At 42.8% G+C, this 12881-nt stretch overlaps 1 protein-coding gene across 14 annotated transcripts in view; it reads left to right on the forward strand.

Moving 5' to 3' along the window:
- The window catches only part of NEK10 (NIMA related kinase 10), a 269323-nt gene that overhangs the window by 66529 nt on the left and 189913 nt on the right, over nucleotides 1-12881 (forward strand). For all 14 annotated transcript variants that reach the window (XM_058290740.2, XM_071212866.1, XM_058290735.2 and 11 more), the window contains 5 exons: nucleotides 779-865; nucleotides 2998-3222; nucleotides 6331-6470; nucleotides 8510-8571; nucleotides 11175-11252. In XM_058290740.2, coding sequence (XP_058146723.1) covers nucleotides 779-865; nucleotides 2998-3222; nucleotides 6331-6470; nucleotides 8510-8571; nucleotides 11175-11252 — 592 coding nt within the window. The remainder of the gene's footprint in view (nucleotides 1-778; nucleotides 866-2997; nucleotides 3223-6330; nucleotides 6471-8509; nucleotides 8572-11174; nucleotides 11253-12881) is intronic.

Below are 12881 nucleotides of genomic sequence, written 5' to 3' on the forward strand. Positions count from 1 at the left end.
ATTCTGTGCTCTATACATGTCATGATTATTTTTAAATAAAAGAGCTTTAAATATATATATTTTTTCAATCTCAAAATATCTTTATTTTAGTTCAGAAATAGATTAGTTTAATAGGCTAATCTACTTTGCTCTTATTCTCAGAAAACATGGGCTATTTAGTACATTAGATATTACAATTGTTATATGGTTTTGGGGTGATCTGGAAATTTGCATTCTAGCCAGTTCCCATGATTCTGTCTTTAAGGCTGGAATTCTTTAATTTACTTAGTTTTTTAAAAAGCCAAATGTGGAGAAATATGTGCCAATTTTCAAACCCTGCATGAGCATCTTCGAGATAGTATAGCATGTACTTTCCTACCTCTTATTTCAGTGTCAAGGCCTTGATCCTCTTCTTTCCTCAAATCTAAGGTACTTTGGAATTTTTTTGAGAATTCTCAAATCTTAGCTACTTTGGGATTCTGTGAGCATTCTGAAAAAAACACTGCCGGGCACTGAACTTCCTCTAAAGGGCCAGATATATTTTTATGCCAATAAATGGATAATTTGTGTGTATGTGAATAACCTATGGTTCCCTTTGGAGAAATGGAACCGTGTTATCATCATACTAGTATTAAATAAATTTAAATTTATGACATATGATACTATGGGATGTCGGGGTGTGATATGATACTGCCCTGTGGGATGTATCACATTCTACTAAGATAATATGAAAGCTAAGATGTAAATGGATGAGGTAAAATATGTTTTTGGTCATTCCTAATCTTTTTCCAATTTGCAGTCCAGAATGTAGAGAGAAGATAAGTGAACTTAATATTGTAGAAAACCTACTGATGATTTTACATGAATACGACTTGCTTTCTAAAAGGTAGGCTTCCTAATAGGGGAAGAAGACAAGCTCTTGCTTGTGTGTGTTAACTCATTTGATCCACACCATAGCCCCATTATTATCCACGTCTTGTAGAAAAGGCGGCAAGGTAACCTGTAGTCTGTCAGTATGGGCTCTGTGAGGTAAGCTGGGAGTGCGGACTTTATCCTGAATGTTACGGGGACTCTCTAACAGGTTTTTTTTTTTTTTTAAAGGTTTATTTTATTTATTTCTCTCCCCTCTGCCCTGACCTCTCCCCTCCCCATTGTCTGCTCTCTGTGTCCATTTGCTGTGTCTTCTTCCATGTCCACCTGCATTCTTGTCAGGTGGCACCAGGAATCTGTGTCTCTTTTTTGTTGCATCATCTTGCTGTGCCAGGTCTCTGTGTATGGGGTGCCACTCCTGGGCAGGCTGTGCTTTTCGTGCAGGGTGCCTTTCCTTGTGGGCACACTCCTTGTTCGTGGGGCTCCCCTACGTGGGGGATACCCCTGCGTGGCACGGCACTCCTTGTGCACATCAGCACTGCACGTGGGCCAGCTCACCACAGGGGTCAGGAGGCCCTGGGTTTGAACCCTGGACCTCCCATGTGGTAGGTGGATGCTGTATCCATTGAGCCACATCTGCTTCCTCTCAAAAAGGTTTTAAACATGATCAGAAATACTTTCTGGAAAGATTTCTCTGATAACAATGTGTGTCTGGACTGGGAGCTGAGGTCAGGGTGAGGTGGCGCAGTATGTCTACACAAAGAGATCCGCTTAGAGCAAGGAGGAACTATTTGGTGTAACAACGCCGAGCAAGTGACAGTTTACCAAAGAACATGGGTTCTGAGTGGCAGAGCAGAAAATCTGGGAGGGAGAGGAGAGCCATGGCTAGTCTGTGCAGGGGAGAGGAATCAGGACGCAGTGTGAGAACAAGAGTATCGTGGAGACAGATGACAGAGGCATCTATGCTGAGCATGACCAAGGCTCACAAGCCTGGAAGCTGCAGTGGGTTTAGCTGGCAGCACACGTTACGAGAGAAGCCATCTCAGCAGCTCCCGGGACGTCGCAGGCCCTACCACCCTTGTGTGGCAAGGGCAGGTTGGAGCAAGAGAAGGAAGGGTCTGGCTTGGAAAATGGAAAAGATCTTAGTGCTGTGAGTCAAGAAAAGGAACGTCAGAGGAAGAGCGGGTTTGGGGCAGAGGGAAATTACTTGGATTTTAGACACAGTGGGATGCATACCTGCGGAACATCCCTGTGGCTAGACATTCTGGAGATCAGCACCAAAGGCGGGAAGGAGATGGTGGTGTCAGGGTAGAGGTATGTTTGAAGCCACAGGAATGGATGACACCATCCAGGGACAGTGTGTAGGGTGTGGATACTAAAGGACTAAGGGTGATTTCCAGGAAACTCTATCGCCATAATTTTTCAGAGCTCATCTGAACCATATGCCTTGTGCCATAATTACTTTTATTTTTTCCCCAAATGCTCACTGAGCACTTAGCACTTACTCCTGTAACACATGGAATGCTTTTGCCGTGTTGATGCATGTTTTCTTTTTGCAACCATGGGCTCAGTTTCTGGGGACTTCTATATTTCTGTTATCTTTTGCATAATAGAGTGCATGCTGTCTGGGTTCAGTACCCAATTGCTGGGGGGGTGGGGAGTGGGCATATATGGGATCCTTTTATATTTTTTAATGTAACATTTTGTATGATCTATGTATCCTTAAAAACTTTTAAAAAAATCTATTATAAAAAAATACCCAGTTGCTGGTTACCAGGTTTCTTAGGCCAGACCAATGAGAATATGACTTAGGACAGCAGTCAGCAAATTAAGACCTGCAGGGTGAATTTGGCCTACTGCTTGATTTTGTAAATAAAGTTTTATTGGAACACAGCCATGCCAATTCTTTTATATTGCCTCTGGCTGCTTTTGTGCTATCTCAGCAGAGTCAAGCAGTTGCAAGAGAGACCATGTGACCAGCAAAGCGGAAACTATTTACAGTCTGTTCTTTAGCAGAAAACATTTGCTCACCCATAACCTTGGAAAGGTTGGACGCGCAGGCCATGCGGTAATGATAGCTCTAGTCTAAAGTCACGTCAACAGCCCGTGAGGCTGTGGCTTTGACCTCCACCCCCCTTCCCCTTCCAGACTCACGGCAGAGTTACTGCGCCTGCTTTGTGCTGAGCCCCAGGTGAAAGAGCAGCTGAAGCTCTACGAGGGCATACCTGTGCTCCTCAGTCTGCTCCACTCCGACCACCTGAAACTGCTCTGGAGTGTCATCTGGATTCTCGTGCAGGTCTGCGAGGACCCCGAGACCAGCGTGGAAATCCGCATTTGGGGAGGCATCAAGCAGCTTCTTCACATCCTGCAAGGGTGAGTCCCAGCAGGCTTCTGTCCCCCTCCCTCATCATTATCAGCTGGGGACCTGGCGACAAGGCGGCCGGTTGGGTACGTGCTCAACCCACTCTTTCCCGCTCTGGGGTTTCTTTGGTCAGTCCTGGTTTCCACAGTCATTTATACTTGCCCCAGCACAAGCTCTAAATCAATACCGGGGCATTTGTCTTAAGTTCCTTGGGCCCTCTGTTCATTTTCCCTTTGCATGTCCAGTCTCCAGGACAGGGCCAGGCAATGCAGTAAGCCACCTGTTTGCAAATGAGGGTTGAGTGGAAATCCGAAAATCCAAAGAAAACATCTGTCTTGCCACCCTTTTCTGAAATCAAATTTGTATTCTGTAACCAATAGTAATAATTATTTTTCTAAAGTGTTTATGTTGTGTGTTTTTGTGTGTCCATGTGTATATATGTACGTGTGAGTATAGTCTGGATAAAGAGAAGACAAAACCTATAGTCAAGGAGCAGATGTGAGGTCCTTTTGTAAAATAAGAGAAAATATCATTAGACAAATGATTGTCATGGGCCTGATTCTAGGGCAATTGCTTGTACTTTTCTCTCTAGTTTTCATTATGGTCCTCTAAAATGGACATTATTATCTCTCTTTTAAAAGAAGAATTCCAATGACATTCAAAATCATAAGCATGGGGAAGGAATGGTTTGTTAAAATAGTTTTGAAATGAAATTCTCTCAAAGCATGTTACATTGTAACTACCATGTTTTTTGTATTAGGTCTATTGAGGTATTGAATCTAATGTCTTTTTTCACCATCCATGGGAAGGTTCTATTACCTGATATTATTATAAAGCAGAATTCAGCCCTGTGGGGGCTGAATCAAAGTTGAACAGCAATATATCTGCTCAAAAGGCATAACATGTGTGGTCTGTAATATGTAAGTAAAGCCCATTCTAATAAAAACAGAATGACTTATTAATTTTAATGTGACTAGATATTATCAAGTCAGGTTTACTCAGGCTTTGCACTTGTTATGTCTCTAGGGATAATGTAGAATTGCATGTTACCAAGGTCATTTTTTTCCTGAGGAAACATTCCAAAGCATAAAAGAACAAACCTTAGAGATATGAGGAGTTGCTTTGTTAATAGCTTCTGTCATTGCCTAAACAAAGGAAAAAAATTATATACTGTTGACAATCTACTTGTTTTATGAATGTCATATAAATCTCAAGTATTTTAAAGTAAGAATTATAAATCTTTCATTAGTACTGGGACATAATAAGCTTTCAGTCACAATTATTTAAAAGCTCAATTGCCCAGGTTTTTTTACCTTGGATTTGTAGGGGGTGGTAGTGGTGGTGGTGGTTTGTTGGTCATCATCTCTATTACAATCGCTCTGGGTTGCCCTCTTGGAAAGTTGCCATTTTTTTAAGTGAAATTCTGTAAGTCGAGCAATATTGCAAAGAAAAACCTGGTTTGCCTTTTCCCCATATAGAACTGAGTTATTGCAGGGTAACAGGCACTCAACCAGCTGAGCAACAGTTACTCCCCAACCTTAGTTTTTCTCTTTTGCTCAAGTCGTAACTTTTCTTGATTAAAAAAAGAGTTTCAAGTGTGTGGAACCATTTTGCCCAGTTCAGTCTGTAACGCAATGTTAGAAAATTTTCCCTGGGAATATGATATATGTCAATTCTTATTTTATGTGAAATATGTTTCAGTGCTCTGGGAGAATTTGTTACCCCAGCTGGGTAAACAGTCTCCTGTCAAAGCCCGTGCCTGCCCCTGGCTTGCCTGGAGTTGGTACTAGCCATGGAGGTTGCCAGGTTGTCTGGCAGCTTGAATGTGAACGGGCACTCTTGTCTGTACAGTTTCCAGAAAACCTCTTCATGCCTATTCACCTGCAACCCCAAACCCAAAGGCAGTTCCTGAAAAACTAGACATTCTTGACTGGGTGGAGTGATCCTAGAATTCAACTTAAATAATTCAATGTAATTATGTTGACAGATAAAAACCACCAATTGTGATGATCCCTAGGCCCAGCTCTATTACCCTTCCCCATTCCCAGGTAACTGGGCCCAGATAACGAGAGGAAAAATGAGGAGACTCCATCCACATTTTATTTGGGCACCTAGAATTCCAGGTAGAGCTTATGCCATTAAAAAAAAAATGGTACCCACATAAAACAAAAGGGAACAAAGCAAACAATACACAGATGAGGAATCTATTGTGGAAGACATTGCATTGAGTAAATAGAAAAACTGATGCTTTGTTTTATCAAAGACATTAAAAGAACATGAAATTTATTAAATGAAATGAAAGATGAGATGATGGGATGCCAAGAAAGGGAGAAAGAAGACTACAGAGCTAAGAAAAGAAAGCAAGGATTGAATATGAATAACAGAACATAACTAATATACAAGACAGAAAATAGAATTTAGAAAATGAAAGCTATATCTAGCAGAAGATGGGTTTTCAACATGACTAATCGATGCTCTGAGGTAGAGAACAAGCAAAAGGAATTTAAAATATGTTCAGTGAAATAATACAAGAGAACTTTCCTAAAATTAAGAAACATTGGAATTCAGGGAAAAAGAAAATTCTGAATGATCAACACTGGGATGAATTGAATAGAGTTAAAAAACAAACCCACACAGTACAGAATTAGTTTCTGTTTGGAGTGATGAAAATGTTTTGGTAATGGAGTGGTGATGGTAGCACAACATTGGAATGTATTAACATTGTACCGTAATCATGAAGTGGGTTAAAATGGGAGGAAATTTTGTGTTGTATGTATGGCACCACAATAGAAAAACCCTACACGTATAATATGACTGCTCAATTCTTGCCAAAGGTGGCCAAATCTTGCAAAAGGTAGCCCGGTGGAACAGTGGGGAAAGGATAGATTTTTCAGTAAATGGCTCTGGGTCAGTTCAGTCATATGAGGGAAAAAATGAAACTTGATTCTTGCTTCATAGACAAACATCAGTTCCTGGTAGATTGAAAATTGAAACAATAAAGATTCAGGGAAAAACTCCATGGCTTGGGAGAGGAAAAGATCCCTTAAACAAGATATAGAAAACACTGACCATTAAGGAAAATCGACAAGTTGGTCTATTCATTAACTTTTCTTTTTCAGAGATAGAAATTTTGTTTCCGACCGTTCTTCCATTGGAAGCCTGTCTAGTGCAAATGCAGCAGGTCGGATCCAGCAGCTTCATTTGTCGGAAGATTTAAGCCCTCGGGAAATACAAGAAAATACTTTCTCTCTTCAAGCGGGTATTTATGTTCTATTATCAAGTTTTACTATTTGACACTATTTAATTTGTGATATTATATCATTAGCCAGTGTTATAAATTAGTATGCTCATAGGATTTAGATGCAATTTATTAAGTAAAATGTGAAGGTACCAACACTTCTTGGTACCTGTGTGGGACTGGCGGAGTAATGCTCTCCCGTCCAAGTTCTGAACTCACTAAGAAATAAACGCAGAAGTCAGACGTAAAAGGAGCAGAATATCTGCTTTGTTGCCGGTAAAGCTGGGTTAGAGAATGCAGCTGGACCTGTGGCCAGAAGAGGCTTCCTATTACTTTCTAGACCTTGGGGTGCTCCAGGGAGAATCTACAGCATACACCCATCCAGGAGCAAGGGAATGCCTTCTTGACACCTAGTGAGCTTGAGAAGAGAAGATCGAGCTAGATGCTGCCCCAGAAGGCACCGGCGTGGCCCTGGGCTCACACGCCTTTTGGCAGGGCCACCTCGTACAGTCGGGCAGTTTGGGCCCTGCGCAGGGGCACCTGGTGCCTGGGAGTTCTGATGCTATGCTGGCCACGTGGGTGCCTGCGGCAACCCACAAGAGGGGCATGGAGAGGAGAGGACGGTCGGGAGCAGCAGGAGGGCAGGAGACCCTCGGAGGGAGGGAATAAGGGGGCAGGAGAAGGGCATTTTCTTTGCTCCCTGCTAGTTCCTCCCAGAGAGTCAAGAGGATTCTTCACTGATCTTGACTCGCTAGCTCTGCCGACTGAGCCCGGCCTCTGTATCAACCTAGGGGCATGGGCCTTTCCTCTTTGAAGGTCCCTGAGAAGTCTAATCTCTATTTTTTTTCAAATGTTACATTAAAAAATAAGAGGTCCCCATATACACTCCACTCCCCTCACCCCACTCCTCCCGCGTCAACAACCTCTTTCATCATTGTGGCACATTCATTGCACTTGGTGAATACATTTTGGAGCACTGCTGCACCACATGAATAATGGTTTACATTGTAGTTCACACACTCCCCCAGTCCATTCAGTGGGTTATGGCAGGAGATATAAAGTCCAGCATCTGACCCTGCAGTATCATTTAGGACAACTCAAAATCCCAGGAATGCCCCCACATCACATCTCTTCTATCCTGGGAGAGCAGCTCCTTATGTGTGGTCTACAGAGGCACCCAGGGAGCCTGTGGAGGCTGGAAGTGTCCTGGCTCTTGATGGGGTGGGGGTGATTGTAGGGTGTATGGCTTTGTAATGTCATACTGAGCTGTGCATCTACGATACGTTCACTTACATAGCTTCCTGTCTGTATTTTATACCTCAACTTAAAAGAAAAGGAAAAATACATAAAAATTAAAAACCTAGTGGGTTAGTAGGCTCTGAGTTTTGGCTCCCCCTACTTCGAAGACCATGTGGCCTTAAAGTACCCAAGCCTCAGTTTTACTCATGTAAGAAGATGATGATAATCACAGTATCACTGTGAGAGGGTTATTGGGAGATTTATGTGAGGATGTGTGTGTAGTCCTTAGAGGACCCTGCCCAAAGTAAGGGCTCAAAAAAAAAAAAGAGGTCTTACCCTTTATAGGCGCACTGTGCTGCAGGTTCTAGCACCCAGGGGGGAGGACGTGGGATCGAGCGTCTGGTAGACCAAGGTCAGCCCCTTCCACTTCCCAGTTGTGTGAATCTCTCTGAACCTCGGTTTTCTTATCTGTAAAACCGATCATCGTAATGCATACTATGATCATAAGAGTTAATTTTGATAATATATTGGAAGTGTTTGTCCATTCATTCAGCCGTTGTGGGTGTATTTATTGAGCGCCTGATAAGTGCCAGGCACGTGCTGGGCCCCGGGGGTGGACCGTGAACTGGGTTCCCCTGCACACAGTCAGTGCTCAACAGAAGGCTGCCATGGGGGGTACGCGCGTTCCCCTCCTTCCAAAGCTGTGCCAGAAGGAGCGGCTCTGATAACAAAACCCCCTGTGGATCTAGAATGTTGACGTAAGTCTCACAGCCCAGTTCTCGCGATGACGCGCGGCGTACCTTGGCTTGTTTTCCTTCCAGCCTGCTGTGCTGCCCTCACGGAGCTGGTGCTCAACGACACCAATGCCCACCAGGTGGTTCAGGTGAGTGCGCTCGTGCTGGAGGAGCTGGAGCACCTTCTCCAAGCCGGGTTCCATCACCAGGTCCCCATCACCATGCCTCTGTTAACCCACCTTATGGTACAGCCTGTCTCCAGAACGTGTGTTTTGGGCATCCCGTCATGTGATTTTGAAATATTTCGATATGTCTTATTGAGTTGATAGAATTCTATTTTGTATTAATACTATTCTCAGTCCTCCTCTAATTCACTTGGTCTAGAAAGAGCTGACGTGATTCTCTGATGTTGAACCTGATATTCAGACTCACCAAACAAAATACTTACTTCACAAAGCAAAATTCATTAATCAGTCTACTATATATATATACAATTATGTATGTAGATTTCAAGGTCAGAGAGTCATCTCTAGAATGATGTGTGCAGTTTCAGGGGACTCAAACCATCAGACGATAGAACTCTCCAAAGATCCTTTCTACGTAACTGCATTTCCAATCTAGACTTCTGCTGAAATGGCTGACTGGAGCCATGTTCAACCACAGCCTCCTCAGCAAAGGGTTGTTCAGTTCACCCCTCACGTGGAGCCCTGTCCTCTGGGGACTCACTTCCCGAAAGCTCAGGGAGCTCCCTGATGGAGCCACTTCTGTTCTAGTCTCAGAGCCTGTCACTCGGAGAGGCGAAGGAGTTTCCCCATCATCAGGTGCTGGTTTCTTTGTGCCTACCAGTTCAGTACTTACGTGATCTCTCTCCTCTCTCATTTCACTATTAACTGCAAGGAGCAACCAGGCTGTAACTTCTACACTTAGAAATCTCCTCTACTATATTCAAATTCATTGAAGTTCTGCCTTCCATCTGATAGCAGAACACAATTTTGCCAAGTTCTCTTTATAACAAAGACTACCCTTCTTCCAGTTTCCAATAACACATTCACCATTTCCTTCTTTTTTTTTTTTCCAAAAAAACATGAGGTTCCCATATACCCCACTCCCCACCCCCACCCCATCATTTTTGTAAATTGTATTTTTTTTGAAGATACATACATCACACAAAAAATGGTGCATTAAAAAAATAAGAGGTTCCCATATACCCCCCACCCCCCCACCCCACTCCTCCCACCCCAGCAACCTCCCCCATCATTGTAGCACACTTATCACATTCAGTGAGCACATTTTGAAGCACAGCTGCACCACATGGATAATAGTTTACTTCTGAGGCCTCAACCAAAGTACCTTTAACCTCCACGTTTCTATCGATAGTTTCTTTAGAGCAGCCCAGGCGTTTTCAATCAGTTCTTCTAGCCTCTGCCCATTTACCCAGTTCCAAAGTCATTTCCACAATGTTTAGGAAATAGTCAGAGCAGCAGGCTATTTTCCAGTACCAAAAAGTATATTCGTTTCCTAGCTGATAAAACAAATACCACTCAGTGGGCTGCCTGAACAGCAGGAACTTGTTAGTTGTCAGTGCCAGAGGCTAGAAGGCTTGTTTCCTCCCAGGGTCAGTATCTTCTGGGCTGGCCTGCAATCTTTGAGGCTCCCTGGCTTTTCCATCACATGGCAGTGCCCCTGGCGGCGGCCCCTTCTTTCTCTTCCGGGTTCCATTGACTTCCATCTTCTTGCTTCTCCCTCTGAGTCCAATTTCCTGTGGACTCCAGCTGTAGTGGACCCAGGCCTGCCCTCCTTCACCTTGGCCACACTGACTAGTGACCCCTCCAAAGGTCCTGTTTGCAAATGGGTGCCCACTCACGGAGTGAGGGGATGAGACCCGAACATGCCTGTGGGCTTAATTCAATCCCCAGCAAGCACTAAATTGACACTTCGTTCCTGCGTGTATATATATGTATGAGAGTAAGTCTAGAAGGATGTTAACTGTGTTTTCAAGGGTAACTTTAATTTTTTAAAAAAAATCTCTTTTTGTTTCCTTTGGTTTTTTTCTTTTCTGGTCCTTTTTTTTTATTCAATGATTGTTCAATATATAGTTGTTAATTATCAAAACTATAAATTATGGGAGAGATTATGTCCCATAGTCAGGTTTTAAAGTGAAAAGGATAAAGATATTTACTTGGAGCCCTTTATTCTGTTGTTTTTTAATCTCCTAATCATTGGTTTTTAAAGTGTTTAAGTTGCTTTAAATTTTTATGCTTTATTATTTATAATCTTGACTCTAACAAAAGTGGAAATGTTAAGTTTGTGATTATAGTCTTTGGTGTTTAAATGTATTATGCTGCCATTTTTCGTATTGTACTGTAATATTAAAGTTCCAAAATTCTGCTAACAGTTCTTCTTTAATATTAATTTGTGAGACTTTTTATTTATTTATTTAATTTTAATAATATATTTTAATCCAGTATGTCCAAAATATTATCATTTCAACATGCACTCAGCATGAAAGAGTATTAATGAGATATTTTACATTCTTTTTTTCATACTAAGCCTTCAAAATCCAGTGTATATATTATATTTAAAGCACATCTTAATTTATATACTTGGAAATACTTTATCTGTAATTAAATTTCGTAAAATTTATAGTTAAAAAAAGTTTCCCATGTCCAAATGTGAGACTTTTTAATTGCTTCTTTATGCTTATGTATCTCTATGATATTGTCACTGATTACATGATTCCTTTTTCTTCCAGGAAAATGGTGTATATACAATAGCAAAATTAATTTTACCAAACAAACAGAAGAATGCAGCAAAAACCAACCTGTTACAGGTAATCAAAATGTTCTCACTGTTCTTCATTATCAAGTTATTGAAATCTGGGGAAATTCTCATAATCTATGATTTTTAGGATTTTCAGTTTGGTGCTGATCACTGTATTGACTGAGGTAAAAATATCTGGTGCGGGAGGTGAGGCTGATATGGAAACAAATGATATTAAAACAATATAAAAGGCTTAATAGTGGTTTCTTTGTGGGCAGGGAATTTAGGTGAGTTCATGTATGTGTTTCTTGGATTAATAATTTCTATTTTTTTTTTTAAAGATTTATTTATTTCTCCCCACCCCTCATTGTTTTACACTCGCTGTCTGCTCAGTGTCCATTTGCTGTGTGTTCTTCTGTGTCTGCTCGTCTTCTCTTCAGGTGGCACTGGGAACTGATCCTGGGACCTTCTGGACAGGGAGAGAGGCACTTAATCTCTTGTGCCACCTCAGCTCCCTGGTCTGCTGCTTCTCTTATTGTCTCTCCTCTGTGTCTCTTTTTGTTGCGTCATCTTGCTGTGCTAACTCTCCGCATGGGCCACCTCTCTGTGTGGGGCAGCACTCCTCACGGGCCAGCACTCCACACAGGCCAGCTTGCCATCACCAGGAGGCTCCAGGAATTGAACCCTGGACCTCCTGTATGATAGATAGAAGCCTAACCTCTTGAGCCACACCTGTTTCCCAATTTCTATTTTTTTAAAACCTGTATTGCTGCATATCAGGAAAAAATTGAGGGAAATTATATGCCATCATTCAGCATGAACCACAGCCACTGACATTTCACCTTTAGAAAGCAGGCCTGTGAAATGAACCTTGATGGACACAAACGAGCTTGCCAAGTGGAGAAAGGAATGTGGGTGGAACACCAGTGGCATCTGCTGCAGGGCGGGAGGGCATTGCTTGCAGAGGGAACGACATGTGCAAAGCTGGAAGCCCAAGAACTTTTAGAGCCCATTAGGGAACAGTGGGCTGCTCAGCAGGACTGGGGAGAGGATGCCCCTGGAGATAAGACTTAAAGGTAAGGAGGTGGCACATCATGCAGGATCCTACAGGCCTTTCTTTTTTTATTTTATTATTATTTTTAAAATTTTCTCCCCTTCCCGCACCCCCCAGTTGTCCGCTCTCTGTGTCCATTTGCTGTGTGTTCTGTGTCTGCTTGTATTCTCGTCAGTGGCACCGGGAATCTGTGTTTCTTTTTGTTGCATCATCTTGCTGTGTCAGCTCTCTGTGTGGGCGGCGCCATTCTCGGGCAGGCTGCGCTTTCTTCCGTGCTGGGCGGCTCTCCTTATGGAGTGCATTACTTGTGTGTGGAGCTCCCCTATGTGGGGGACACCCCTGCGTGGCATGGCACTCCTTGCACACATCAGCACTGCGCGTGGGCCAGCTGCACACGGGTCAAGGAGGCCCAGGGTTTGAACCCTGGACCTCCCATGTGGTAGACGGACACTCTATCCATTGAGCCAAGTTCACTTCCCTCTACAGGCCTTTCTGAGGAAGGGGCATCGGGAAGCCAGTGTTCCCAGTGATGTAGGAAGGACACAAATCAAATTTAAAGTAAGCCTTTGCAGTAGGTACATCTCACCTTTTTGGGGGAGTCATTTAGAAAGGAGAATAAGAAACAGTGCTTGCCTTGAATCTGAC

The sequence above is a fragment of the Dasypus novemcinctus genome, chromosome 31, assembly GCF_030445035.2.
Source record: "Dasypus novemcinctus isolate mDasNov1 chromosome 31, mDasNov1.1.hap2, whole genome shotgun sequence".
NCBI lineage: Eukaryota > Metazoa > Chordata > Mammalia > Cingulata > Dasypodidae > Dasypus > Dasypus novemcinctus.